Consider the following 25,778-nt stretch of genomic DNA (forward strand, 5'->3'; position numbering starts at 1 on the left):
TTCTTCGTTAAGTATGATTGCTGTAGGTTTCTAGGAGACATCCTTTATTAAATTAAGGGAGTTTTCCTTCCTTGCTTCTGAAGGTTTTGTTTGTTCCTTGTATGAGGAGCAGAGGCTGCCTCACTGCATGCCGTTGGGAGGCACTGGCCTGCTGCAAGCCGTGCAGGGCCTTAGTCTCCTGTGCGTGCTCAGTTGCTCTGTCGTGTCTGACTCTTTGCGACCCCTTGGACTGTAGCCCCCCAGGCTCCTCTGTCCATGGGATTTTCCAGGCAAGCATACTGGAGTGGCTTGCCATTTCCTTCTCCAGGTGATCGATCTTCCAGACCCAGAGATCGAACCCATGTCTCTTGCATCTCCTGCATTGGCAGGGGAATTGTTTACCACTGAGCCACCAGGGAAGCCCAACATATTTAGTACATGCAGCCTTCACCTTGCTCATATTTCTTCATGAAAGTTGCATCTGCGCTCCATAAGATTGGCTTAGGGCTTTTTAAATTGTTATTCCAACTTCATAAAGTCAATTGGGAAGCTTTCTAACTTTGCTCTGCAGTTTATTTGATGTATCTTTTTTAGGAGGATATTTTAATTATCTTTTATTTTTTCCCCATTGTTGCTTATTTAGCTTTTTCTACTACTTGAATCAGTCATTTGTTTTTTCCTTAAAAGTATATACTGCAATTACAGTTTAAATGTTAATAATATGTGTCGTTTTGCTTATAATTTTAAAATAACTTATTTGTAGTTTTGTTCTCCTTTTCATTTCTAATGGTATTTATACTTAGGTCTTCTTTTCTTGATGGTAAAAGATTTGGCAGCTTCATCTTTCTCAGGCTTTTAGCAGTCAGTTCTACTGGGGTTTTCTTATGTCAACAAATGTGTTGATTCCTCCGTGTACGTGCGTGTTAAAGCCTCTTACGTCGGATACTTAATTCGCTTTCTTTTACTGTCTTCTAGTAGCGTCTGTGGCTATAAACTCTGACCCGTTGGCTGCGCTCTGCGGATTTTGATATGCAGTGTTCTCAATTTATGAATAAACTATTAATAACATCATGGGACTTATGCCTCTCAAGAGTTATTCAGAAAGGCGTGAGCTTGGTTCTGCTGCTGCTGCTGCTGCTAAGTCGCTTCAGTCGTGTCCGACTCTATGCGAGCCCACAGACAGCAGCCCACCAGGCTCCGCCGTCCCTGGGATTCTCCAGGCAAGAACACGAGTGGGTTGCCATTTCCTTCTCCAATGCGTGAAAGTGAAGTCGCTCAGTCGTGTCCGACTCCCAGCGACCCCATGGACCGCAGCCTACCAGGCTCCTCCATCCATGGGATTTTCCAGGCGAGAACACTGGAGTGAGGTGCCATTGCCTTCTCCAGAGCTTGGTTCGGGCAGTGCCTAACCCAGACGGAGCCCACCCGCGACCGAGAAAGAAGCCCCTCACAGAGCCTGAGGTCGGGCGCAGCCTCGCGAGCTCGGCCCTCAGCGCCGCGGCCACGCCCCGCGTTCGCGAGACTTGAGCGCCAGGCGGCTGCGGGCCTGTGAGGCGTGAGGTCTGAGGTGCGAGGCGCGCGAGGCGCGGGCAGCGGGCTGGCTCCGCCCCCGACCTCCGCGACGTCGATTGGCTGGTGGCCGGGCGGAGGGGCGGGGCGCTCACGTGGCGGGGCGGGGCGGGGCGAGTGACGGCCTCGCGGGCCAATGGGCGCGCGCGCGCGCGCGCGCCGCCGCCGCCGCTGCCGCCGCCGCCCGTGCGGCCCTGAGATGCCCAGGCAGCTGCGGAGCGGCGACGCGGCACCATGGGCCGGCTGCTGAGGGCCGCGGGGTCGCCGCTGCCGTCCCTGCTGCTGCTGCTGGCCGGAGGTGAGCGGGCGGCGGCCGGCGCGCGCTGGGCGGCTCCGCGCCAACAAAGGGCCGCGCGGCCGCGAGCGCTCTGAGCGCTTCTGAGGGCGGGGGGCGGGGGCGCCGGGCGGGTGTGTCTCTGCGACAAAGGGCCGCGCGCCCGGGCTGCGGTGACAGGCGCGGGGGGCGGCGACGGCAGGTGTGCGCGCGGGGAGCGGCGCGGGGGTCCGGGCCCGCGGCGGCTGGGCGGGCGCGGGGCGCGCCGGCGGGGGTGGGCACCTGTGTGTGCGCGCGGTGGTCCCGCCCGCCGCGGTCGGCCTGATGCTCCCCGCGCGGTCGGCCTGAGGCGCTCTGAGGTCCGTCCCCGGCTGGGTTGGGGGGGCGACCTCTGCAGAGCAACCGCTGCCCTGTGCGCCGGGGCGCAGAATCCCGCCGCCGCGACTCAGCCAGGGGCCGCCTTCGGCAGCGGGGCGCAGGCACGGCTGGGGACCCAGGCGGTGCGCCCCGGACGTGGCCTCCGGGCCGCCCCATCGCTGTCCGCGCCACGCGAGTCCTGTCTGGAGGGCAGGGGCGGTTCAGCTCTAGGCGCTGCCGGCCGGCTGCCTCTCCATGTGGCAGCCATCCCAGAACTGGTCTGCAGAGTGTGTCAGGACCATGCCCCAGCTGTTACCGTGCCCCTTCCTGCCAGCTGCGGGTTACCCCCCTCGTCCCTCCGCTTCCGTCTGGGGGGCGCGCTAGTGTACTGGGGTGCGTGTGTGTCCACCAAGACGTCTCCCTTACAAAGCTGTAGTGGGGACACGCCTGCCAGGACCGGGCGGCACTGTTTCTCTGACACGCGCGCCAAGTGTGTGCCCTCGCGTTGGTGGTGCTGGCCCATCTCTGTTGCAGCGGACAGTCCAAGCTGTGGGCCGCGTCACTGATGCTGCTGGGCGGCTCCGAATGGGTGTCTGCGGAGGGTTAGGGATCTCGGACTTCAGAGCTGCTGATTAGGGCAAGGGAAACGAGAGAAGGACGCGGGGATCAAGAGCAGACGCAGGGGAGACAAAACATGGGGATTGTGGAGACCTTGCTCTTTTCACCCCCTAAGATACAAGCCTGCTTCCTGCGCCTCCTTTCCTGAATTTGTTTGGGTCAGGTTTTCAGTTCTTTGAGGCCGATCCCTGGAATCCTTTTCATGCTCTGTCTTTTTTGTTCTCTTGGTTGAGAGTGATGGAGGTAACAGAAGATTGCAGGTGCTAGAGGAAAAAAAAGATCAGTGTGTATCTGGAAGTTAAAATCCGGTAGTCTTAGGCAGATTAATTATTAAGTGCAAAAGTAGTTATACAGGGAATGGGTAGGTCTCAGCTACTATTTTGGTGGGCAAGTTTGAAAATAAGTAACATCTCGTAATTACCCACTGCCAAGCTTTTGAAAATATCAAGGTCTTTATAAAGGAAAAATAACCATTGTGCAGAAAAATAGCTTCAAGAAAAAGAAACTGTTTACTGCAGAAGAAATCAAAAGCCAGATTCCTCCTTTTCAAACACAGCTTTTCAGAAACATGATCAGAATCTCTTAGTGGCTCAGTGGTAAAAGAATTTGTCTGCAAGGCAGGAAATGCAGGAGATGTGGATCCAGTCCCTGGGTTGGAAAGATCCCCTGGAGAAGGAAATGGCACTCTTGCCTGAAAAATTCTATGGACAGAGGAGCCTGGCAGGCTACCATCCATGGGGTCGCATAGAGTCCGACACGACTGAAGCAGCGGCAGTCTCGTACACACTTTTTATTCCTATCAGAGTGTTGGGAAAGATAGACCAGGACGAACTGTGGTTTCTCCGCAGGTGACAGATGGAGGGGAGAGGCTGGGAGAATGGGGCCCCCTTAGTCAGGGGAATGGTCACAATAGACCCTAGCGGATTCCTCAGACCACAGCGCTCTGCATGGAGAGCTTCACGGGCTAAAGATTCATCCCCAGAGGCAAGAAGTCAGCAGGACAGACACAGGTTCCTGGTGGCAGGACTGAGGACTGTGTGGCCGAGACTCCTCCTCCCTCACCTCCCTTAGCCTCGGAGAGGCAGCTCTCAGGTTGTGGAGAGGCACAGCACGTTTGGTCCTCTGGTGGTTTCGTGGAGGGTAAAATTCCAAGGATTCTTAAGAGAGTCTATTGCTCTTCTAAAACACTGAAGTAATGTCTCTCTCAGTAGGTGGATAAAGGGCTTCACCTCACAGAGAAGGCTGCTCTGGTCCCTGGGAACCTGTGCAGTTTTTGTTACTTAATTACTGCAGACATTTCTCATCAGTTGAGTTTTTTCTTCCTGGACTGCCTGAGTTTTTCCAGGTTACTGTCTTGTGGTGTTTGGTTCCCCAAACCTGGGGAAGCCACATCTGAAAGTAGACCTGTTGTATCACCTGGTGTCTTACATAACCGGGCATTCCATTTTTCAAAGAGCACTTTCTCCCCCAAGGGCAGAGGCTGTCTTCTCTTCCCCTTTGTGTCTCTAGAGGAGGCCTGGCATAGTAAGTGACCAGAATAGGAGCTGGGGGCGGGGGTGGACTGCTTTCTTCTGAGCAGTGGAAGTCCAGTGCAGATGTTAACCTCCAGTAAGACGCTGCAGCATACCTGAAACCAAAGTTACCTGGCATCGTATCTGATTGACAGTTTTGTGTATTGTGATTAACTTTGTAAAATTAGAGAATAAGTCTTACTCCAGTAGGGCTGATAGATGACCTACTTCTAGACACAGGGTCCAGGCAGAAATGTAGATAAAGGGGCATCTTGGTGGAAGGAAGGGATCACTTCACTGACTTGAGGTCTTTCGGAACAGGAGGAAAGACCCCTACACTCTTAGCCACCCTGTGCTTTGGGTTTCTGGTGGGGACCCTGAGCAGGGTGCTGGGAGGACAGGGTCTCTTCCATCCAGCTCTTTCCTTGCTCCTCAGATCCCGTGAGGCATCGGGTCACGCCAGGTGCTCTCTCCTTATGTGTCCTTAGGAAGAAGAACACGAGCAGCTTTCCGACATTTCCTCAGGGAGCATCCACTGGACCTTCTTGTGGGGAGAAGCTGGCTAATGACAGCAATTCTGTTACCTGGTTATTTGACCTTAATCTCACTAGGCCTGTTATCTCTCTGTAAAACAAAAGGGTATTTCTTATTTTTAAAATTTATTTATTTTTAATCGAAGGGTAATTGCTTTACAGAATCCCTTTGGTTTCTACCAAACATCAGCATGAATCAGCCATAGGGAAAGGGTATGTCTTAATTTATTTGGTTGTTTACTCAAACACACCCTGAGCTCCTGTGATACTTCAGAGACTGTTGAGGCCCGGTCACGACAAAGGTGAGTCCCATGTTCACCGTTGAGTGAGGGGCTGTCCGGTGGTCTGCTGCAGCGCAGTGAGGAGAGTGCAGTGACGTGTGAAGAGCCAGTGGTCGTGGAGGGGCTGCAGCCTGGACCCAGGGAGCTGGGGCGGCTGTTTGGAGCTGAGCCTGGAAGCAGGAGGAGGACTTAGGCGGACGGATGCAGGTGCCCACGGGTGTCACCTGCTTCTGGTTAACTCTGTCTGAGGCTCTGACAGCGTCTGTTTCTTCCTGTTTTTCCCTGAAGTCACGTAGAGTAACTGGTCTTCATTATTCACAGCAACTTTTTGTTTAAATGTGTTTGAAGACCCTGACCATTGTCGCTCTTAAACGTTCTCTTTTCCTGGCCAAGAATGCCCTGCTTCCCTGCTCTCCATAAAGAGGAGACCACGTCCACGAGCAGTCTGCAGTCTGCCCTTCAGCGTGCAGACTGCACGCTGAAGGGGGCTGACCTCTCCCGGTGGCCCCGCGTCTGGGGGCTTCTCCATCCTGCTGTACGGGTGATGGGGGGCCGACACTCCCCCAGTCGCTCAGCCACAGGCCGGAGCCCCTGCCTGCCTTGCTCCTGCAGCAGCCTGAGTCTGACCGCAAGGCCCGTGTGTCCTCCCGCGGACGCTTGTTACTTTGTTCCGCCCCTTCCCGGTACCCCAGGCTGCTTTCCTTAGACTCAAGTGTATCTTGTCTGTCCTGTCTCTCTCTGGACGCGTTCTCTGTTTCTGGTAGAACTTGCTTCTGAGTCTGAAACATCTGTCTTCCTTAGTGGCCACTTGTTGGGCTTAGGGCCTACTATTGCCTAAGGTGCTTGTAAGCATTAAAATTTAGATGATGCTTGTGTGCTGTGCTTAATCAGTCATGTCCGACTCTTTGTAGCCCGCCAGACTCCTCTGTCCATGGGGATTCTCCAGGCAAGAATGCTGGAGTGGGTTGCCCTGCCCTTCTCCAGGTGATTTTCCCAACTCAGGGACTGAACCCAGGTCTCCCTTACTGCAGGCAGATTCTTTACCATCTGAGCCCCCAGGGAAGCCCAGATAACACTTACATGACTAAACATTTCCACGGACTCTGTCAAGTCCTATCACAGTGCACTCCAAGCACAGAGCGGGAAAAAGCTCCTGCAGTTCCCTCTTTCTCGCATCATTGAATATCCGTCTGGAAAAGAGAATGTGGAGGCCCTTTCACCCGCCTTCCTCACTTTTCAGATGAGACTGAGGTCTGAAGACTTACAGCAAGTTAGTGATACTTCTGTAGTTAGTATACATCATAAAACCAGCAAATAGGGCTGCTTCCTGTTCGTAATGAATGGAAGTGAGAGAGACGGGAAAAAGAAGATCCCCTTTATTTTACTGTTTTTTGTTTTGTAAATTAGGATAGAGGGTCCAGGGTTCCAGTCTGGGATGAATTTGACCTGTGACCACCTCACTTGGTCTTAAACACCCTGTGTTGCTGAAACGCAGATCGAGTTCTTGATGCAGTTTGGGAAAGTGTGCGGCCTGGGATAGGAGCCTGGGGAGCAGGGTGTGTGCAGGGTCCAGGAAAGCGGGGCCCCTTCTGACCCGCAGCCTTGGGTGTCAGGAGTGTCCGCGAAGCCCCCGCCCTCGCCCTGGGCCCTTGATCCTCGCAGGCAGGTCTCCACCCTGCGCCCTCTTCCCCGTAACCCCCAGCTCTCCTGTCTGCGCAGGAGCGTCCCTGGGTGTGCGTGCAGCTGGGTCCGAGGAGCCCGGCTCAGAGGGCCTCCCCTCCACCTCCCTGCTGGACCTCCTGCTGCCCACGGGCCTGGAGCCGCTGGACTCGGAGGAGCCGAGCGAGGCCGTGGGCCTGGGCGCTGGCCTGGGAGCCCCCGGCTCAGGCTTCCCCAGCGAGGAGAGCGAAGAGTCCCGCATCCTGCAGCCACCGCAGTACTTCTGGGAGGAGGAGGACGCGCTCAACGAGTCCAGTCTGGGCCTGGGACCCACTGCAGGTATCGTGCTCGCTCGCCCTTGTTTCTGGAAGGTCTGTTTGTCTGTGTTCTGGCTGCGCTGGGTCCTTGCTGCTGAGCTAAGGCTACCTCTAGCTGCGGTGCACAGCCTTCTCGTTTCAGTGGCCTCTTGTTGCAGCACAGGCTCTCGGCACGGGGGCTCGGCAGTTGTGGCTCCCGGGCTCTGGTGTGCTGGCTCGGTGGAGGTGGCGGCCTCTGGGCTTTGTTGCCCCTCGGCACATGGGAGCCACCCGGACCAGGGCTGGAACCCGTGTCTCCTGCGTTGGCAGGTGGGTTCTTAACCACTGGCCCAGCAGGGAAGCCTCCGTCTCTCCTAAGACGTGTGCTGATTGCCGCCGGGAGGCCGGGCACGATGCCCGACGGCCCTTTGCTTGCCCGCATCCCACCTCTTCTCCGTCCTCACCTGCTTTCACCCTCTGCTGCCCTCCAGAACCTCAAGGCTGGCTCTCTGGACTCTGAGGGCCTTGCTGGCCCAAGGGACCCTTTTCCTTTCGTAATATTCACAGCTGTGTAGTGACCTGTGTTCTGTGCTCATATAATTGAGTGTAGTGCTGACAGCCCGTGAGATGAAGGGTGTTAACCCCATCCTGAACGTGAGGAAACTGAGGCTCAGAGGAGAAGGCGGGCCTGCAGTCACAGAGCTGTGGGGGTGGCCAGGCGCAGCACAAACGTCGGTCTGTCCAGGCCTCAGGTTGGTTGCCTGCTCCTCTTCTGTGCCATGTGGTCTCTGTTGAAGGGTCCCTGTGCCCCTGGGTCCCTGAGCCCCGCCAGGTGTTCCGAGCGCCCTTCCCTGGCTCTGCCCCGGGGCCGGGCCAGGCTCAGTGGCGCACAGCTGCGGCTGAAGACGGAGAGACAGGGCTCCCTGGCTGGCAGCCGCCACCGCTGTGCGGGGCTCTTGGCTGGCACTGGGCACTCAGACTGGTGCCCAAGTTTGGGGCTGGGCATTACAGAGTTTAGCCCTGGGTTTTTTTTTAATAAATGTATTTTGGGTTTGTGTTTTCTAATTACAAATATAATACATGAAAAATACAGAAAATGTGGGAAACACAAAAACAATACAAAGAGGAAACCCCCCCATGCTGTCACGATGAAAAATGATAAGCACCGGTATTTTGGGCTGCGTGCCTTCAGTCACTTTTATATGCAACACTGGAGTCTTTTTCCACTTTAAGATCGTTCTTAAATATCTTATTTCCACGTTGTTAGCTATCCTTTTATAACCTGGCTTTCAGTGAGTCCATAGTATTTCCTCAGGTGTGGAGCGGTTCCCTGTTGCTGAATGTGTGGTTTCCAGTTCGTTTGTTTGTTTGCTTTGTCTGTGGCTGTGCTGGGTCTTCATTGCGGTGTGCAGGCGTCTTGTTGCAGCGGCCCCTCTTGCCGAAGAGCACAGGCTCGGTACTTGTGGCGCCCGGGCTTAATTCTTTGGCTTGTGGGGTTGTCCCAGACCATGGAGGGCACCCATGTCCCACGTGTGGACAGACGGCTTATCAACCACGGGACGCCAGAGAGCCCTAGTTTGCACTTGGGAAGACGCTGCAAAAACCTGTATGTATCTTTGCACTTTTCTGGTTGTTCCTTGGGATAAACTTCTAGAGTCAAATCGCTAGGTCTAAAGATGTGTCAGTCAGCACCCCAGCGTCCCAGAAGTAAAGTGCTGCTCACACTGAGGCACCCGAGGAGGCTGTGTTTTGGTGGGGTTGTTGTTGTTGTTGGACACGTCCTGCCTCAGGTTTATTTGCACCAACGTCCAGGAGCACACCAGCCCCGTGCAGGCAGCGGCCCCGTGCAGGCAGCTGCCCGGGGGCCACACCAGTCCCCCTGTCCTCACACTGGCAGCTGGCGGCCTGCACTCGCAGCCTGGGAGCCTGGGCGCCTTTGGCAGAGCAGCAACCGTCGCTAGGGTGCCTGGGCCTTGGTTCGAGCCTTGGCCTGGGACTTCGGGACTCTTGGTGATGTGGGTACCAGCACATTGCCAGGCTTCAGGTGAGCCAGGTAGGTGAGTCCCCTGAGTGCGCACTGCCCCCGTGGGGACCTGGGGCTCAGACTCCTTGGGCTCTTGGCAAGCTTCGACAGCGCCGGCAGGCGCACTCCGGCCCGCGTTGTCTGCAGGCCCTCCCTGTTGTGCTCCTGAGCAGAGCTTGTCTTCCTTAGGAACTTGAGGTCCACCTTCTTAAGTGATTCGTGCTTTGTGACCAGGGTTTCTCGATGCTGTCTCTGTGCCAAGTTGGGGATGAGTTGTGTGCGGTGTGGTTCTTGGACTTGGCTGTGTCTGCAGCTCCTGAAGCGCCTGGGAGCAGAGAGCAGGGAGGGTCATTCATAGACAGTGGGCTCACCAGGGGAGCAGCATGGGGTGGCACCCCGGGGAGTCCGGTGCTCCTGGCAGCAGAGTGCTCAGCACCCACCCCCAGGGGGCAAAGAAAGGCACAGACGGCAGGAGCCTGTCCTATGTGGGGAGGGACTGGGGATCCGGGGTCCTGACCCCAGCAGTGGGGTGATGGGGGCGAGGGCGGGGACTAGGTGCTCACGCTCCGGCTCCTCCGGGGTCCCTGTTGCCGGTGGTGCCTCCCCAGCCTGTCGAGGAGTCTGGGCAGGGCTGCTGACGGTTCCCGGGCCAGGTCCCCGGCAGAGGACAGGGTGGGCCTGACGTGGACGGGCCTCTTCTGAGGCTTGTGTCATTGTGGTCGGGGGGCCTCCAGAAAGGGTGCTCCAGGTTGCATGCCCGTCAGGGGGAGTGAATGCCAGGTTCTGGACCCTCTCCGACACTGAGTTCTCTGACTTGGACATCTTTGCTGGTTTGATATACAGAACTCTAACGGCTGGTAAGTTTTTACTGTGGGGCTTCTCTGGTGGCTCAGCAGTAAAGAATCCGCCTGCCAATGCAGATGCAGAGACATGGGTTCAGTCCCTGGGTCAGGAAGATCCCCTGGAGAAGGAAATGGCAACTCACTCCAGTATTCTTGCCTGGGAAATCCCATGGACAGAAGAGCCTGGTGGAGTCCTTGAGGTCACAGAGTTGGACACAACTGAGTGACTATAAACAACACCGGACTGTAGCTGAAGTGTATGTGAGTTAACTGAATGTATGCACTGAATGTATTATATGGTCCAGTTGTTTTGATTTGAAGCACATGCAATTAAGAGCAAGCTTTGGAGTCAGGCAGAGTCCAAAGTCCCAGCCCTGTGATTTTGGGCAGGTGGCAGTCTAAGCCTGAGTTCTCTGGAAGGAAATAGTATCACAGCATTGTGAGGGTTAAATGCAGTAGTATATTTGAAGTGCTTAACACACGGTAATATTATGAGATAACATGAAAATGTTAACTGTTATTATTACATTTCCATTGTTTTTGAGGCTTGCTTATCACTGTGCAAATCTTTATATAAAACGCATACAAACTTATGTCTGACATAAATAGAAAGTTTTTTCCAGTTTATTGCTTCCTTTTTATTATAGTAATACTTGATATACACAGGTGAAAATCTTTAAGCTTTGACAGTCTTCCTTTTGAAATGTGCTTATGTGTTTCGTTTATAAGAGCCTTTCCCTGTATGAGATAGATGCAGCTTTATTTCTTCTGTTCTTTTTCAGCCTCGGTTCTGCTTGTAACTGTCTGCTGGCTGTCATCTGTTCGGGCTGGGGTGTAGGCGGGGATGGAGCTCATCCGTGTGGAGGGCTGTGGCTGCAGCAGCTGTGCCGCGCTCAGTCGCTCAGTTGTGTCTGACCCTCTGCGACCCCGTGGACTGGAGCCCGCCAGGCTCCCCTGTCCATGGGATTCTTCAGGCAAGAATACTGGAGTGAGCTGCCATGCCGTCCTCCTGGGGATCTTCCCGACTCAGGGATCAAACCCAGGTCTTCTGCATTGCAGGCAGATTCTTTACCAGCTGAGCCACCCGGGAAGCCTGGCTGAGGTGGCGCTTTTGGGTGGTCTGTCCTCTCCTCGTTGAGGTGCACTCCCTGTCCTCAGTGGTGCCATGAGGGGTCTTCCCTTTTGTCCAGACTCTTGGGGTTTTGGTGGGAGAGGAGCAGTCGCTCAGAGGGTCCATTGGGAAGGAGCCGCTGTGCGCCTGGACCGTCCTGGGATAGCGGAGGGGTGGCCAGGGCCTGAGGAGCTCAGGTTTGCTCTGCCCCTGCCTCCTGCGCGCATCTCCCCTTCTGCTCTCACATGGCCTCTCTCCTCCCAGTGGCCTCCCGGGACTCGGTACCTGGCCGTCACTCAGAGTGTGACAGGTCCTCCCGCGGCTGCACACACTGTGCTTCCCTGTCTGTGCTGTTCACCCCTGAACGGTGGGGAGACACCTGGCCGCTCGGGCCGGGACCAAGGAGGGCTCCGTCCTTGCCCCTCCCTTGTTGCTCTGCTTGCCCACAGCCTTGCGCTTTCCCCAGCTTAGTCTCTTCTCTGTACGGCCAAGGAGGTCTCTGAAGGAAGGGGACCGTGGGATCCAGGCCACAGGTCTCTGCTCTGCAGGAGACGCCCTTGCTGTCTGGCACCTCCGTCCTGCCGTCAGCCTGCTTGGGGAGGGCGTGAGACTGAGGATGCACGGGGTGCTCAGCGCCTTGTCAAGGTCACAGCTGCTGTGTGGTGGAGCTGTGTCGAGAGTCGGCATCTGCTTACGGACCACGGCTCCAGCCTGACCCCAGGCGCAGGACACGCTCACCCTGCCCCACCTCTCCATCCTGCGGCTGGAGAGACTGCCCATGAGAGGCTCCCGCAGGGGTGGGGCCCTGCCACTTTCCCTGATGGTTCCGCCCTGGCCTGGGGGCTGCAGTGCAGCCTGTGTCCCTGTGCTGGGCCCTTGGGTGCACGGAGGGCGCACCTTTTTCTAATTCTCCCCCCGGCGGGGACATCTCTGTGCTGGCGAGGGCCCTGAGGTCAGCCTGCCGGGCCTGCCGCTGTGTTCTCAGCACAGGGAAGCAGGGCCGCCGGACTGGGGGGGCTATGCCCTGAGGCCATGGTAGGTGCAGAGTGTTTAGGCTGTGGGGCTAGTTTGTACGAGGCGGGTCTTGCCTCGAGAGCACGGACTAGGGTGGGCCCGTGTATGCGCTCCTCTTGCCCTCTGCTCCCAACCCAGAGGGTCAGAGGCTTCCCTCCAGGGTCTCCGGGAGCGGGGAGGGCATCATTCGTGGGGTTGCTGCTCAGGTCGGGGAAACACGTGGGGAGTCTGCCCAGAGTTCAGGGTGAGGCTCGCACACCGCTTGTGCAGCAGTGACCTCGGTGGCTGGCGGCCGCGCTGCAGCCCGTCCCGCCTCAGGGCCGTTTCAGTGTTGAGGACGTCTACCCGCGAATCCAACTCCGAGTTCTGCTAAGCGCCCAGTTGGGTGTTGTGGTGTGTTACCTCATTTAATCTTCACAGAAACATTGAGCTATTTATTGTTATTCCCATTTGACCAGTGGACAAACTGAGGCTAGTGGAGTCTGGGTAACAGCCCAGCTAATAAGTGCAAGAACCAGGATGTAAACCCTCGCTGCCAGACTCCAGACCTTGGCTCGCTCTCTCCTGTTGCCTCTCAGCTCAGTGATTTTACTAGAGCCGGCAGTCGTGTCTTAGGTCTGCTGCAGGACTTGGCACGGTTTCTTCGCAGCATTTGCGCCTTGCGTAGTTCGCTGCACTTCACAGCCACCCTGTGGGTCAGCGGGGCAGCCCAGTGGGTGGGGCCAAGGCTGAGAGGCTGTGAGCCTCGTCCGAGGCCTGGCGGCCCGTGTGCGGCAGACCCAGTCTGCGGTCAGGGCCTCCTGAGCAGGCCTGCCCTGAGCCCTGCGGTGGGGTGTGCAAAGAGGGAGCAGCGCATGGTTGTTCTGGGGCCCTGTTCTGTGCCTCGTTTCTGGCGTGTCGGGCCTGCGGGAGCTGGAGCTAGGCCTGCTCCAGGAGTGTCCTCAGGGGCCTAACGGCCCAGCCTGGCGGTGATGAGGGCTTTGACCTTTCTAACCTTGGCATCAGCCTCTTTGTCCTCAAGTGACACCGTGGGAGTGATAGATTGAACTCTTATCCCAGCTCTAAAATACTTTGATTCTGTGACATTCTGGGTGAAAAGACTGGTCTCAACAAAGAAGGGAAAACAGTAGAATGTACATCCCTGCCCTACCAGCGAGTCAAGCCTGCCGACAGCCTGGTGGGTTAGCTCATGCACTGCCTCCGTGACCAGGACTAGTTCCCTGGTCGCCTCCACCCAGGCGGCCCTGCTGCCGCCCCACGCTTTTGTTTCCCGGTCTCCTTAACAAAGTTCTCTGCTTGTGGCTCTAATTTTCCCAGTGAGCAAGCTGATTAGTGCTCCACGGGATGAGAGAGAAGTCTCTAAGACTGGCACGTTCTAGGAACCCACTCAGACCAGCTTACAGGCCTGTGTGCGAGGAGTGTGTATCAGCCGTTACACCAACTCCCGGCATCAGTGTCCGGCCCAGGCACGGGGGGGTCCGTTGCTGAGATGGCATCAGGACCTGCCTCGGCCGTCGTGGCTCGTGTCCCTCCCCTGTCCTCACTCCTCAGTGGCTGGCCTGTGTGGCTGCTGAGTGAGGCTCCCAGCCGCTCTCACTTGGCAAGCCCAGCGTGGGGAGAGCTCAGCTGGAGAAGACTCAGGGCGGCTCCTTGGTCTGGCCTCGTCTGGGTCCTGAGCCCTCCGAGGCCAGCGTAGGGCCCCATGTCCTAGGCCGGTAGGAGAGGGTGGGAGGGTCCCTCCAAGGAGGGTCCAGGTGCCGTTGACAGAGGGGGACAGAGTGATGCTCTTGACTGGGGGCGCCCCTGAGTGCTTTGCTCCATAATCATTTTCACGGGAAGATCTCTTTTCCCTCATGGCAGCCTGACTAGTCTCACATCTCGTCGCGGGGGAGACGGCGCAGGGAGGTTCCCAGGTGATGGTGGCAGGGGCTCAGCCCTGCGGGCTCTGCTTCAGGACCCGCTCCTTCTGTGTCAGCTCCTTCCTCGCAATGCTTGAGTTGCCGCTGTCTGGAGTGAATTTGTGGACACCAGGTCACCGCAGCAGCTGTCTGCCGGACCTGGGGGTGGTTTCTACGCAGCTGTCTCAGTGGGTCATGTCTGCTGTGCAGCGATTTGACCTTCCGGGTAGCTGCACACACATCAGGCATGTTTCCTGACAGAAGCACGTCACCTGGACGCCAAAAAAAGAAAGGAAAAGAAAAGCGTGTCATATTTTTGTTTTATACTAGTAGTAAGTGTCCCTATATGAAAATCAGAAACTTGCAGCAAGGTAAAGAAAAAAACAAGCATCTGCAGCCCCATCATTAACCCAGAGCTAGTGAGCGGTAACCGGAGAAGGCAACGGCACCCCACTCCAGCACTCTCACCTGGAAAATCCCAGGGACGGGGAAGCCTGGTGGGCTGCTGTCTATGGGGTTGCACAGAGTCGGACACGACTGAGTGACTTCACTTTCACTTCCACTTTCATGCACTGGAGAGGGAAATGGCAACCCACTCCAGTGTTCTTGCCTGGAGGATCCCAGGGACGGCGGGACCTGGTGGGCTGCTGTCCATTGGGTCGCACAGAGTCGGACACGACTGCAGTGACTTAGCAGCAGCAGCAGCAGTGAGCGGTAACATTTTAGTGCATTTCTTACCGGACCCTCTACCTTTACAGATGATAGATAAAGTAAGCTTCTATGAAGAATGGCATTTGCAGGCACAGATCTTGCTGTTTCACTTGCCCACATCTTACCAAGGCAGCAAACACAGCTCTTCAGCCTCAGCCTTGAGGCCGAATTAGCACCTCAAGTGTGGAGGGGCTGGCTGCTTCAGTCAGCCTCCTGCCCTGTGACGTGGCATTGTGGCGTGAGCAGAGCGTCATGAGCATCCATAATTGTCTCCTTAGAGTGTGTTTCTGGAAATAATAGCCTCAGGATGTTTGTCTCCCAGGGGTCTCATGTGCGCTCTCCCCTCTACACTTCAGCCGGATCTCCCTCCTTTCCCCACGTGGACGCTGAGATGTGCTCCTGTGTTGTCAGCTTGCCATCCACAAGACCCGTCCCCGGGCTGATTTACACTTCTGTGATGACCGCTGAGTCTGACCATTAACAAGTCGTGTTTAATTACACGGAAAGCTTCTCCGCTTGCATGTCTGTTCTACACAGACCTTTTGTGAGTTTCCTCAATGTTTCTGTATTAATACTCCTTTGAATAACTCGCTTTAGTGTTGCACTCGGGACGGTTTTCAGTGATTTGACATTAACCTAAAGGACGTTTAAAATGATCTTTCAAGGCTACTGGCTCTGATGCTGGTTTTAATTCCTTGTCTTCAACAGAGGAATCAGTTCATTACTGTTTCAGCCGAGACTGAAGGTCACGTGAGAGGATGGCTGGCCCTGGAAGCAGAAATAAAGTTCAGTGCAGCCGTGATAAACAGGAAAGAGGCCTGCACAGCTGGGGTGAAGCATTCGGGGGAAAATCACGCGGCATGATCTTTTTAGGGAAAGCACCGTCGTGAGATTAAGGGGAAAGGCCTGGATGCGGCTTACGTGCTGTGATAAAGCCAAACTGAGTGTGAGTCAGGACGCCTCCCTTTACATTCTGTGTTAGTTAGCCTCCAGTTAATGAGTTTTGTTCAGTTCCTAAGTTTTTCACCAAATGTTCATTGTGTGCCTACACTGTTGATTTTGTGAGCACTCTTTATTTTTTTATTTGAGCATTTTTGTTTCAGAGTGTGGCTGATTAACAGCATTGTGATAGTTTCAGATGGACAGCACAAGACCCAGTCGCACACACACACGTGTCCATTCCCCCAAACTCCCCACCCAGGCTGCCACGTAACATTGAATAAAGTTCCCTGAACTCTACAGCAGGCCCTTACGGTTTTCCATTTTAAGTACAGTAGCGAGTACCTGTCATCCCGAACTACTTAGCTGTCCCTCCCCCACATGCTTCCCCACGGGTAACCATAAGTTTCTTCTCTAAGCTGGTGAGTGTGTTTCTGTTCTATAAACAAGTTCATTTGTATCATTTCTTTTTAGCTTCTGAATGTAAGAGATACCCTGATGTTTCTCTTTCTGGCGCTGACTTAAGTTCACTCAGTGACAGTCTCCGGGCCCATCCGTGTTGCTGCGGATGGCATTCGTTTGTTCTTTCTGGGGCTCAGTGATGCCGCCTTTGTACATGTGAGCCACATGCTCTTTGCCCTCCCCTCTGTGGATGGCCGTTTCGGTCGCTGCCATGTCGTGCTGTTTTCAACGGTGCTGCAGTGAACACTGGGTGCCCGCGGCCTTTCAGCCCACGTGCTTCTCTGGGCGTGTTCCCGGGACTGGGCTGCAGGGCTGTGTGGCAACCTGTTTTTAGTTTTTATTAAGGAGTCCCCACAGTGGCTGCACCAGTTCACATTCCCACCACTGTAGGAGGGGTCTCATCTCTTCACATTCTCTCCAACATTTCTTTGTGGATTTTCTTTTAAAAGTGTTTGAAAACTTGTCAGAAGTCATTTACCAGTTTACAGAGTTCCACTTACAACTCAGTGCAATTCAAGAAAAGGTTTGAGCAACCTTGTTTACCTGGTGGTTTTGGCATCCCTGTACATAGGGTGACTCGTGACCTGTGAGAATCAGTGAATCTTTATTATTCTTCTTTGCTACATTTAAGTTCAGTTATTTGTTATGACGGCACTGGGTCTTCATTGCTGCACGTGGGCTGCAGTGGTTACAGCTCTGGGCTTCCCTGATGTGGGCTCCGTAGTTGTGGTGCACAGGCTTCATGGCCCCACAACACATGGGCTCTTCCAGATCAGGAATGGAGCCCGTGTCCTTTGCATTGGCAGGCATATTCTTAACCCCTGGGTCACCAGGGAAGTCTCCTATTTATGGATTTTTTTGATGATAATCAGTCTGGTGCGAGGTGATACCTTGTTTTGAGTTTTGATTTGCATTCCTCTAACGTCAGTGTTAGAAGTGGTCAAACAGGAGATGGCAAGAGTGAACGTCGACATTCTACGAATCAGCGAACTAAAATGCACTGGAATGGGTGAATTTAACTCAGATGACCATTATATCTACTACTGCGGGCAGGAATCTCTTAGAACAAATGGAGTAGCCATCATGGTCAACAAAAGAGTCCGAAATGCAGTACTTGGATGCAATCTCAAAAACGACAGAATAATCTCTGTTCATTTCCAAGGCAAACCGTTCAATATCACAGTAATCCAAGTCTATGCCCCAACCAGTAATGCTGAAGAAGCTGAAGTTGAACAGTTCTATGAAGACCTACAAGACCTTTTAGAACTAACACCCAAAAAAGATGTCCTTTTCATTATAGGGGACTGGAATGCAAAAGTAGGAAGTCAAGAAACACCTGGAGTAACAGGCAAATTTGGCCTTGGAATACGGAATGAAGCAGGGCAAAGGCTAATAGAGTTTTGCCAAGAGAACACACTGGTCATAGCAAACACCCTCTTCCAACAACACAGGAGAAGACTCTACACATGACATCACCAGATGGTCAATGCCAAAATCTGACTGATTATATTCTTTGCAGCCAAAGATGGAGAAGCTCTATACAGTCAGCAAAAACAAGACCAGGAGCTGACTGTGGCTCAGATCATGAGCTCCTTATTGCCAAATTCAGACTGAAATTGAAGAAAGTAGGGAAAACCACTAGACCATTCAGGTATGACCTAAATCAAATCCCGTATGATTAAACAGTGGAAGTGAGAAATACATTTAAGGGACTAGATCTGATAGACAGAGTGCCTGATGAACTATGGACGGAGGTTTGTGACATTGTACAGGAGACAGGGATCAAGACCATCCCCATGGAAAAGAAATGCAAAAAAGCAAAATGGCTGTCTGGGGAGGCCTAACAAATAGCTGTGAAAAGAAGAGAAGCAAAAAGCAAAGGAGAAAAGGAAAGATATAAGCATCTGAATGCAGAGTTCCAAAGAATAGCAAGAAGAGATAAGAAAGCCTTCCTGAGCGATCAATGCAAAGAAATAGAGGAAAACAACAGAATGGGGAAGACTAGAGATCTCTTCAAGAAAATTAGAGATACAAGGGAACATTTCATGCAAAGATGGACTCGATAAAGGACAGAAATGGTATGGACTTAACAGAAGCAGAAGATATTAAGAAGAGGTGGCAAGAATACACAGAAGAACTGTACAAAAAAGATCTTCACAACCAAGATAATCACGATGGTATGGTCACTCACCTAGAGCCAGACATCCTGGAATGTGAAGTCAAGTGGGCCTTAGAAAGCATCACTATGAACAAAGCTAGTGGAGGTGATGGAATTCCAGTTGAGCTATTTCAAATCCTGAAAGATGATGCTGTGAAAGTGCTGCACTCAATATGCCAACAAATTTGGAAAACTCAGCAGTGGCCACAGGACTGGAAAAGGTCAGTTTTCACTCCAATCCCAAAGAAAGGCAATGCCAAAGAATGCTCAAACTACCGCACAATTGCACTCATCTCACACGCTAGTAAAGTAATGCTCAAAATTCTTCAAGCCAGGCTTCAGCAATACGTGAACCATGAACTTCCAGATGCTCAAGCTTGTTTTAGAAAAGGCAGAGGAACCAGAGATCAAATTGCCAACATCTGCTGGATCATCGAAAAAGCAAGAGAGTTCCAGAAAAGCATCTATTTCTGCTTTATTGACTTTCCAAAGCCGCTGAGTGTGTGGATCACAATAAATTGTGGAAAATTCTGAAAGAGATGGGAATACCAGACCACCTGACGTGCCTCTTGAGAAATCTATATGCAGGTCAGGAAGCAACAGTTAGAACTGGACATGGAACAACAGACCGGTTCCAAATAGGAAAAGGAGTACGTCAAGGCTGTATATTGTCTCCCTGTTTATTTAACTTATATGCAGAGTACATCATGAGAAACGCTGGGCTGGAAGAAGCACAAGCTGGAATCAAGATTGCCAGGAGAAATATCAATAACCTCAGATAGGCAGATGACACCACCCTTATTGCAGAAAGCAAAGAAAAACTAAAGAGCCTCTTGATGAAAGTGAAAGAGGAAAGTGAAAAAGCTGACTTAAAACTGAACATTCAAAAAACTAAGATCGTGGCATCTGGTCCCATCACTTCATGGCAAATAGATCAGGAAACAATGGAAACAGTGAGAGACTTTATCTTTTTGGGCTTCAAAATCGTTGCAGATGGTGACTGCAGCCATGGAATTAAAAGACACTTGCTCCTTGGAAGAAAAGTTATGACCAACCTAGACAGCATATTAAAAAGCATAGACATTACTTTGCCAACAGAGGTCTGTCTAGTCAAAGCTATGGTTTTTCCAGTAGTCATGTATGGATGTGAGAGTTGGACTCTAAAGAAAGCTGAGGGCTGAAGAATTGATGCTTTTGAACTACAGTACTGGAGAAGACTCTTGAGAGTCCCTTGGACTGCAAGGAGATCCAGCCAGTCCGTCCTAAAGGAAATCAGTCCTGAATGTTCACTGAAAGGACTGATGCTGAAGCTGAAACTCCAATCCTTTGGCTACCTGATGTGAAGAACTGACTCACTGGAAAATACCCTGATGCGGGGAAAGATTGAAGGCAGGAGAAGAAGGGGACGACAGATGATGAGATGGCTGGATGGCATCACTGACTCAATGGACGTGAGTTTGAGTAAGCTCCAGGAGTTGGTGATAGACAGGGAGGCTTGGCGTGCTGCGGTCCATGGGGTTGAAAAGAGTTGGACATGACTGAGCGACTGAACTGAACCAGCACTGGAGCCTACAGGCTCTATGGTGGGGCTGATGATGGCTTAGTGAGTGCTTGCCAGAACTGCTGGTACCAGTGCCCTTGTCCCCTCGTTGACCTACAGCTGACCTCTGCCTCTGCAGGAGACCCTCTAACACTAGCAGGCAGGTTGGGCACAGTCTCCTATGAGGTCACTGCTCATTTCTCCTGGGTCCTGGTGAAACAGTGCACCTCAGGCTGGGAAGCTTGAACTCACGTGCTGGGACTCAGCCAAAGTCAGGTTGGGATTCGTGCTCATGAGTCCCAGTTTTGGCTGGGTCTGAGTCCCAGACAAAACTGCTTGTACTTGGACCAACGTGGCTGGGACTGAATCCAGTCAGAACCCACGGTTTTCCAGGTGAGATCACCAACCTGGTTTCAGGACCTAATGAAGCTTAGGTTCCTGATGTGTCATTGCAAAAAGAATTTCGTGAGAGACACAGTGATAGGTAAGAAGTGGATTTACCTAGAGAAATAGATGAATAAAGTAAATTTAGAGATGCACTCCACAGAATGTGGGGCATCTCAGGGGGCAGAAGCAGCCTTGGGAGAAACACACTCCGCAGACGAGTGTGGGCCGTCTCAAGGGGCACATGTGGCCTGGGGCTGTGGTGCGGTCAGCTTGTATGGGGTGATGAGTGGGGGAGTTATTCCAGCTGCTCTGGGGAAGGGGTGGAGATTTCCAGGAATTGGGTCACTGCCCACGTTTGGTCTTTGGTGGTTGGCCTTGGAACTGTCATGGCGCCTCTGGGTGTGTCACTTAGCCTGCTGGTGTGTTACAGTGAGTGTATACTTAGGGTCAAGGGCTGGTTGGCTTGTCTCCCATGTTGGACTCATTTGATTCTAATCAGTTTGTGTTGTGTCCTCGGGATGTGTCATTCTTGGGAGGTTGTCCCCTGCCCCCTTCCCTCCTGCTTCATTCTCCAGATTTTACTCCCATCATCTTATGGGAAGCAGAAGGTCAACGGTCCGTCTTCTGTAACTGCGCCAAGGCTAAGTAGGGGTGTTGACCTTGCCTGTCAGGAAGGGAAAATCTCTGGACGCCTGATCTAGGGGCCCCAGGGTCAGGACAGCTCCTTGTTTTAAGTCAGTATAGGCAGGAGTCCTCTCAGAGCCGTTACCTTGGTGTGGAACTACTGTAACTGCTTCCATTCCTTTTTCTTCCCCTTTCTTTATGAACCTCCTTGATGATGAAGCACTTTTTCTAAGCACCAGAGTATAAAAATATCTGTAAGTGACAAAAGGTTTACATGGCACAGTTAAACCGTCTGATTACAGTGCAACCCATGAAGAAGCCTGATTACTTCTGGGACATACAGATTTTAAGATAACCACTAAAACTATACCATCACACGAGGATATACCCAAATTTTAGAAACCTTGTTTAATTTTTAGAATGTCTATCAAGCCAACAAGTTTAAGCCACCCTTCAATACCAAGTATGAGTTTTGTCCTGAAGTCCTAAATATTTTCCAGATAACATGAACCTGAAATTCATTTTGGCCATATTATTTTGCATTTCTGAGTATTTATATTAGTGCTTAATTTAAGTCAATTAAATAGAGCTCTTTCATGAATTAATTAATGGCCTGTCTCCTGAGAAATCTGTATGCAGGTCAAGAAGCAACAGTTAGAACTAGAGATGGAATAACAGACGTTCCAAATTGAGAAAGGAGTATGTCAAGGTTGTATATTGTCACCCTGCTTGTTTAACTTATATGCAGAGTACATCATGAGAAACACTGGACTGGAAGAAGCACAAGCTGGAATCAAGATTGCCAGGAGAAATATCAATAACTTCAGATACACAGATGACACCAGCCTTATGGCAGAAAGTGAAGAAAAACTAAAGAGCCTCTTGATGAAAGTGAAAGAGAAGAGTGAAAAAGCTGGCTTAAAACTCAACATTCAGAAAACTATGATCATGGCATCTAGTCCCATCACTTCATGGCAGATAGATGGGGAAACAATGGACACAGTTTCAAACTTTATTTTCCTGGGCTCCAGAATCACTGTGGATGGTGACTGTGGCCATGAAATTAAAAGATGCTTGCTCCTTGGAAGAAAAGTTATGACCAATCTAGACAGCATATTAAAAAGCAGAGACATTACTTTGTCAACAAAGGTCCGTCTAGTCAAGGTTATGGTTTTTCCAGTAGTCATGTATGGATGTGAGAGTTGGACTCTAAATAAAGCTGAGCACCAAAGAATTGATGCTGTTGAACTGTGGTGTTGGAGAAGACTCTTGAGAGTCCCTTGGAGATCCAGCCAGTCCATCCTAAAGGAAATCAGTGCTGAATATTCGTTGGAAGGACTGATGCTGAAGCTGAAACTCCAGTACTTTGGCCACCTGATGCAAAGAGCCGACTCATTGGAAAAGACCCTGATGCTGGGAAAGATTGAGGGCAGGAGGAGAAGGGGACAACAGAGGATGAGATGGCTGGATGGCATCACTGACGCAATGGACATGAGTTTGAGTGAGCTCCAGGAGTTGGTGATGGACAGGGAGGCCTGGCGTGCTGCAGTCCATGGGGTCGCAAAGAGTCTGACACGACTGAGCAACTGAACTGAACTAAATAACACATATATAAACACATATGAACACACAAACACAGAGGCCTCATAGTTCCTGTTCCAAAATTTCAGCCATGATCTTAAAAGACCCAAACCATTTTCCCACAATAGTCTTAAATCTGGGAGAGGATCATTTACGGCCTCTGTCTCTTCGTGTGTGTGACTCAGTAGTTGAGAAGCATTAGCAGTATTATCTGAAATTAAAGCACAGTGTTTGGTCTTAATGTGTTCTCTGGTCGTCCAGTGGTTTCCCTTGGCTTGTTGAAACTGGCCACCTGATGGGATGTGAGCACTGTTAGCCTTTCGCCCAGTGTCAGCCGCCGAGTACTAATAAGGCAGTTGCTGTCACTGCTCATGGGCAGGCTGGCCGTCCCGCTGCTGTCTGGTCCACACCCTTACATAGATATGCAGCAGGTCGATCTGTGGGTCCTAATGCTGGGTAACACACCAGGGGCCGTACCTTCTTCTTTAGTCACAAAGAGAAAAGTGGTTTTTCTCAATTAGGCAGTCCTAGAGCAAGGGGGGCCTAATAATTTTCCTTTTAGAGTTTGGAAGACTTGTTCTCCTGTATCCCCTACAATTTAATGGTCCACTTGCTGTGTTTTGTTTTAGGAGCTCATACAGCAATTGGACATCTGGCTCATAACCAGGAATCCAAATCCAGCAATATCCAGTTATCCGCAAGCAGGCCTTAAGCTGTTTTACTGATTTTCATGACTTTAATCTTTGAATTAACACCATTTTATCAGTAGATGTAAACTTCTTTCCTGGGGTAAGCACACATCCCAGATACTGAACCCCCTATTCAGAAGTCTATACCTAAGCTTTAGACACCAGTAACCCTTTTTCCATAAATGAGTTAGAGTCTTAAAAGTGTTCTCATCCTGTTCCTCTTTGAGAAACTTGTTACTGAAAGGTCCTCTGCATATTGCAGAGTAACTCCGTCCTGTTGCTCAGTCGCTCAGTCATGTCTGACGCTTTGCGACCTCTTGGACTGCAGCACACCAGGCTTCCTTGTCCTTCACTATGTCCCAGAGTTTGCTTAAACTCAAGTCCATTGAGTTGATGATGCCATCCAACCATCTCATCCTCTGTTGTCCCCTTCTTCTCCTGCCCTCAGTCTTTCCTAGCATACAGCTCTTTCCCAGTGAGTTGGCTCTTTGCATCAGGTGACCAAAGTATTGGAGCTTCAGCTTCAGCATCAGTCCTTCCAAAGAATATTCAGGGTTGATTTCCTTTAGGATTGACTGGTTTGATCTCCAAGGGTGTCCAAGGGACTCTCAAGAATCTTCTCCAGCATTACAGTTCAAAAGCATCAATTCTTCTGTGCCCAACCTTCCTTATGGTCCAACTCTCACATCCATACATGACTGCTGGAAAATCCATAGCTTTGATTATTTGGACCTTTGTTGGCAAAGTGATGTCTCTGCTTCTTAATATGCTTTATAAGTTTGTCATAGCTTTTCTTCCAAGGAGTGTCTTTTAATTTCATGGCTGCAGTCACCACCCAGTGATTTTGGAGCCTAAGAAAAGAAAGTCTGTCACTGTTTCTATTGTTTCCCCATCTATTTGCCATGAACTGATCAAAGTGGATGGAATGATCTTAGTTTTTTGAATGTTGAGTTTTAAGCCAGCTTTTTCACTCTCCTCTTTCACCTTCCTCAAGAGACTCTTTAGTTCTTCTTCACTTTCTGCCATAAGGGTGGTATCATCTGCGTATCTGAAGTTTTTGATGTTTCTCCCAGCAGTCTTGGTTCCAGGTTGTCTTCATCCAGCCTGGCGTTTCACATGATGTGCTCCGCATGGAAGTTAAATAAGCAGGGTGACAATACACAGCGTTGACATACTCCTTTCCCAATTTGGAACCAGTCCATTGTTCCATGTCCGGTTCTGACTGTTGCTTCTTGATCTGCATGCAGATTTCTCAGGAGGCAGGTCAGGTGGTCTGGTATTCCCATCTCTTTAAGAATTTTCCACAGTTTGTTGTGATCCACAGAGTCAAACTTTAGCATAGTCAGTGAAGCAGAAGTAGATGTTTTTCTGGAATTTTGTTACCAGTGCCCTGGTTGTTTGCAAAGGATGCATTGACCACAGTGCCCCTCCAGTGCCCCTTTTGTCTCCGCAGGATATTCCGGCATTGTGTGGGTGCCCTTAGGCCTTGCGGTCTGCTAGGGCTAGCTTAGCCCAGAAAAGGTAGCCTACTAGTTGGTGGTCTCTGTGGGGACAAAGCCACTGTGGCCATTCGAGCCTTTTGCATATTTCTGTGGGTGTGTTCAGCCTTTTTGGCCATATCCCTGTTACTGAAAGCCGAACAGGCCAGTTGGAGCAAATCGTTCATTCGAATGCATGGACCAGCAGTTGCTTTCTGAATTTCACTCTGGTGTCTGGGCTGTGAAATGCATAGCCAAAGGGTCTGCCCTCTGGGGAAGGGGCATCCAGGTTTGTATGCTTTCTAAAGGCCTCTGCTAATCTCCTTTGGAACTCTGCATTCAGATGCTTATATCTTTTCTTTTCTCCTTTGCTTTTCGCTTCTCTTCTTTTCACAGCTATTTGTAAGGCCTCCCCAGACAGCCATTTTGCTTTTTTGCATTTCTTTTCCATGGGGATGGTCTTGATCCCTGTCTCCTGTACAATGTCTCGAACCTCAGGCACTCTGTCTATCAGATCTAGTCCCTTAAATGTATTTCTCACTTCCACTGTTTAATCATACGGGATTTGATTTAAGTCATACCTGAATGGTCTAGTGGTTTTCCCTACTTTCTCCAATTTCAGTCTGAATTTGGCAATAAGGAGCTCATGATCTGAGCCACAGTCAGCTCCCTGTCTTGTTTTTGCTGACTGTATAGAGCTTCTCCATCTTTGGCTGCAAAGAATATAATCAGTCTGATTTTGGCATTGACCATCTGGTGATGTCCATGTGTAGAGTCTTCTCTTGTGTTGCTGGAAGAGGGTGTTTGCTATGACCAGTTCATTTTCTTGGCAAAACTCTATTAGCCTTTGCCCTGCTTCATTCCGTATTCCAAGGCCAAATTTGCCTGTTACTCCAGGTGTTTCTTGACTTCCTACTTTTGCATTCCAGTCCCCTATAATGAAAAGGACATCTTTTTTGGGTGTTAGTTCTAAAAGGTCTTGTAGGTCTTCATAGAACTGTTCAACTTCAGCTTCTTCAGCATTACTGGTTGGGGCATAGACTTGGATTACTGTGATATTGAACGGTTTGCCTTGGAAATGAACAGAGATTATTCTGTCGTTTTTGAGATTGCATCCAAGTACTGCATTTCGGACTCTTTTGTTGACCATGATGGCTACTCCATTTGTTCTAAGAGATTCCTGCCCGCAGTAGTAGATATAATGGTCATCTGAGTTAAATTCACCCATTCCAGTGCATTTTATT

The 25,778-nt window shown here is 51.4% G+C and overlaps 1 protein-coding gene across 1 annotated transcript in view; it reads left to right on the plus strand.

The window, feature by feature from the left end:
* Positions 1 to 1,715: 1,715 nt before the first annotated feature.
* Positions 1,716 to 25,778, plus strand: part of PODXL2 (podocalyxin like 2) — a 50,510-nt gene continuing 26,447 nt past the window's right edge. Inside the window, exons 1-2 of the mRNA XM_027523885.1 lie at positions 1,716 to 1,846; positions 6,842 to 7,120. Coding sequence (XP_027379686.1) covers positions 1,783 to 1,846; positions 6,842 to 7,120 — 343 coding nt within the window. The 5' untranslated portion in view covers positions 1,716 to 1,782. The remainder of the gene's footprint in view (positions 1,847 to 6,841; positions 7,121 to 25,778) is intronic.

The sequence above is a fragment of the Bos indicus x Bos taurus genome, chromosome 22 (genome assembly GCF_003369695.1).
Source record: "Bos indicus x Bos taurus breed Angus x Brahman F1 hybrid chromosome 22, Bos_hybrid_MaternalHap_v2.0, whole genome shotgun sequence".
NCBI classification, from domain to species: domain Eukaryota; kingdom Metazoa; phylum Chordata; class Mammalia; order Artiodactyla; family Bovidae; genus Bos; species Bos indicus x Bos taurus.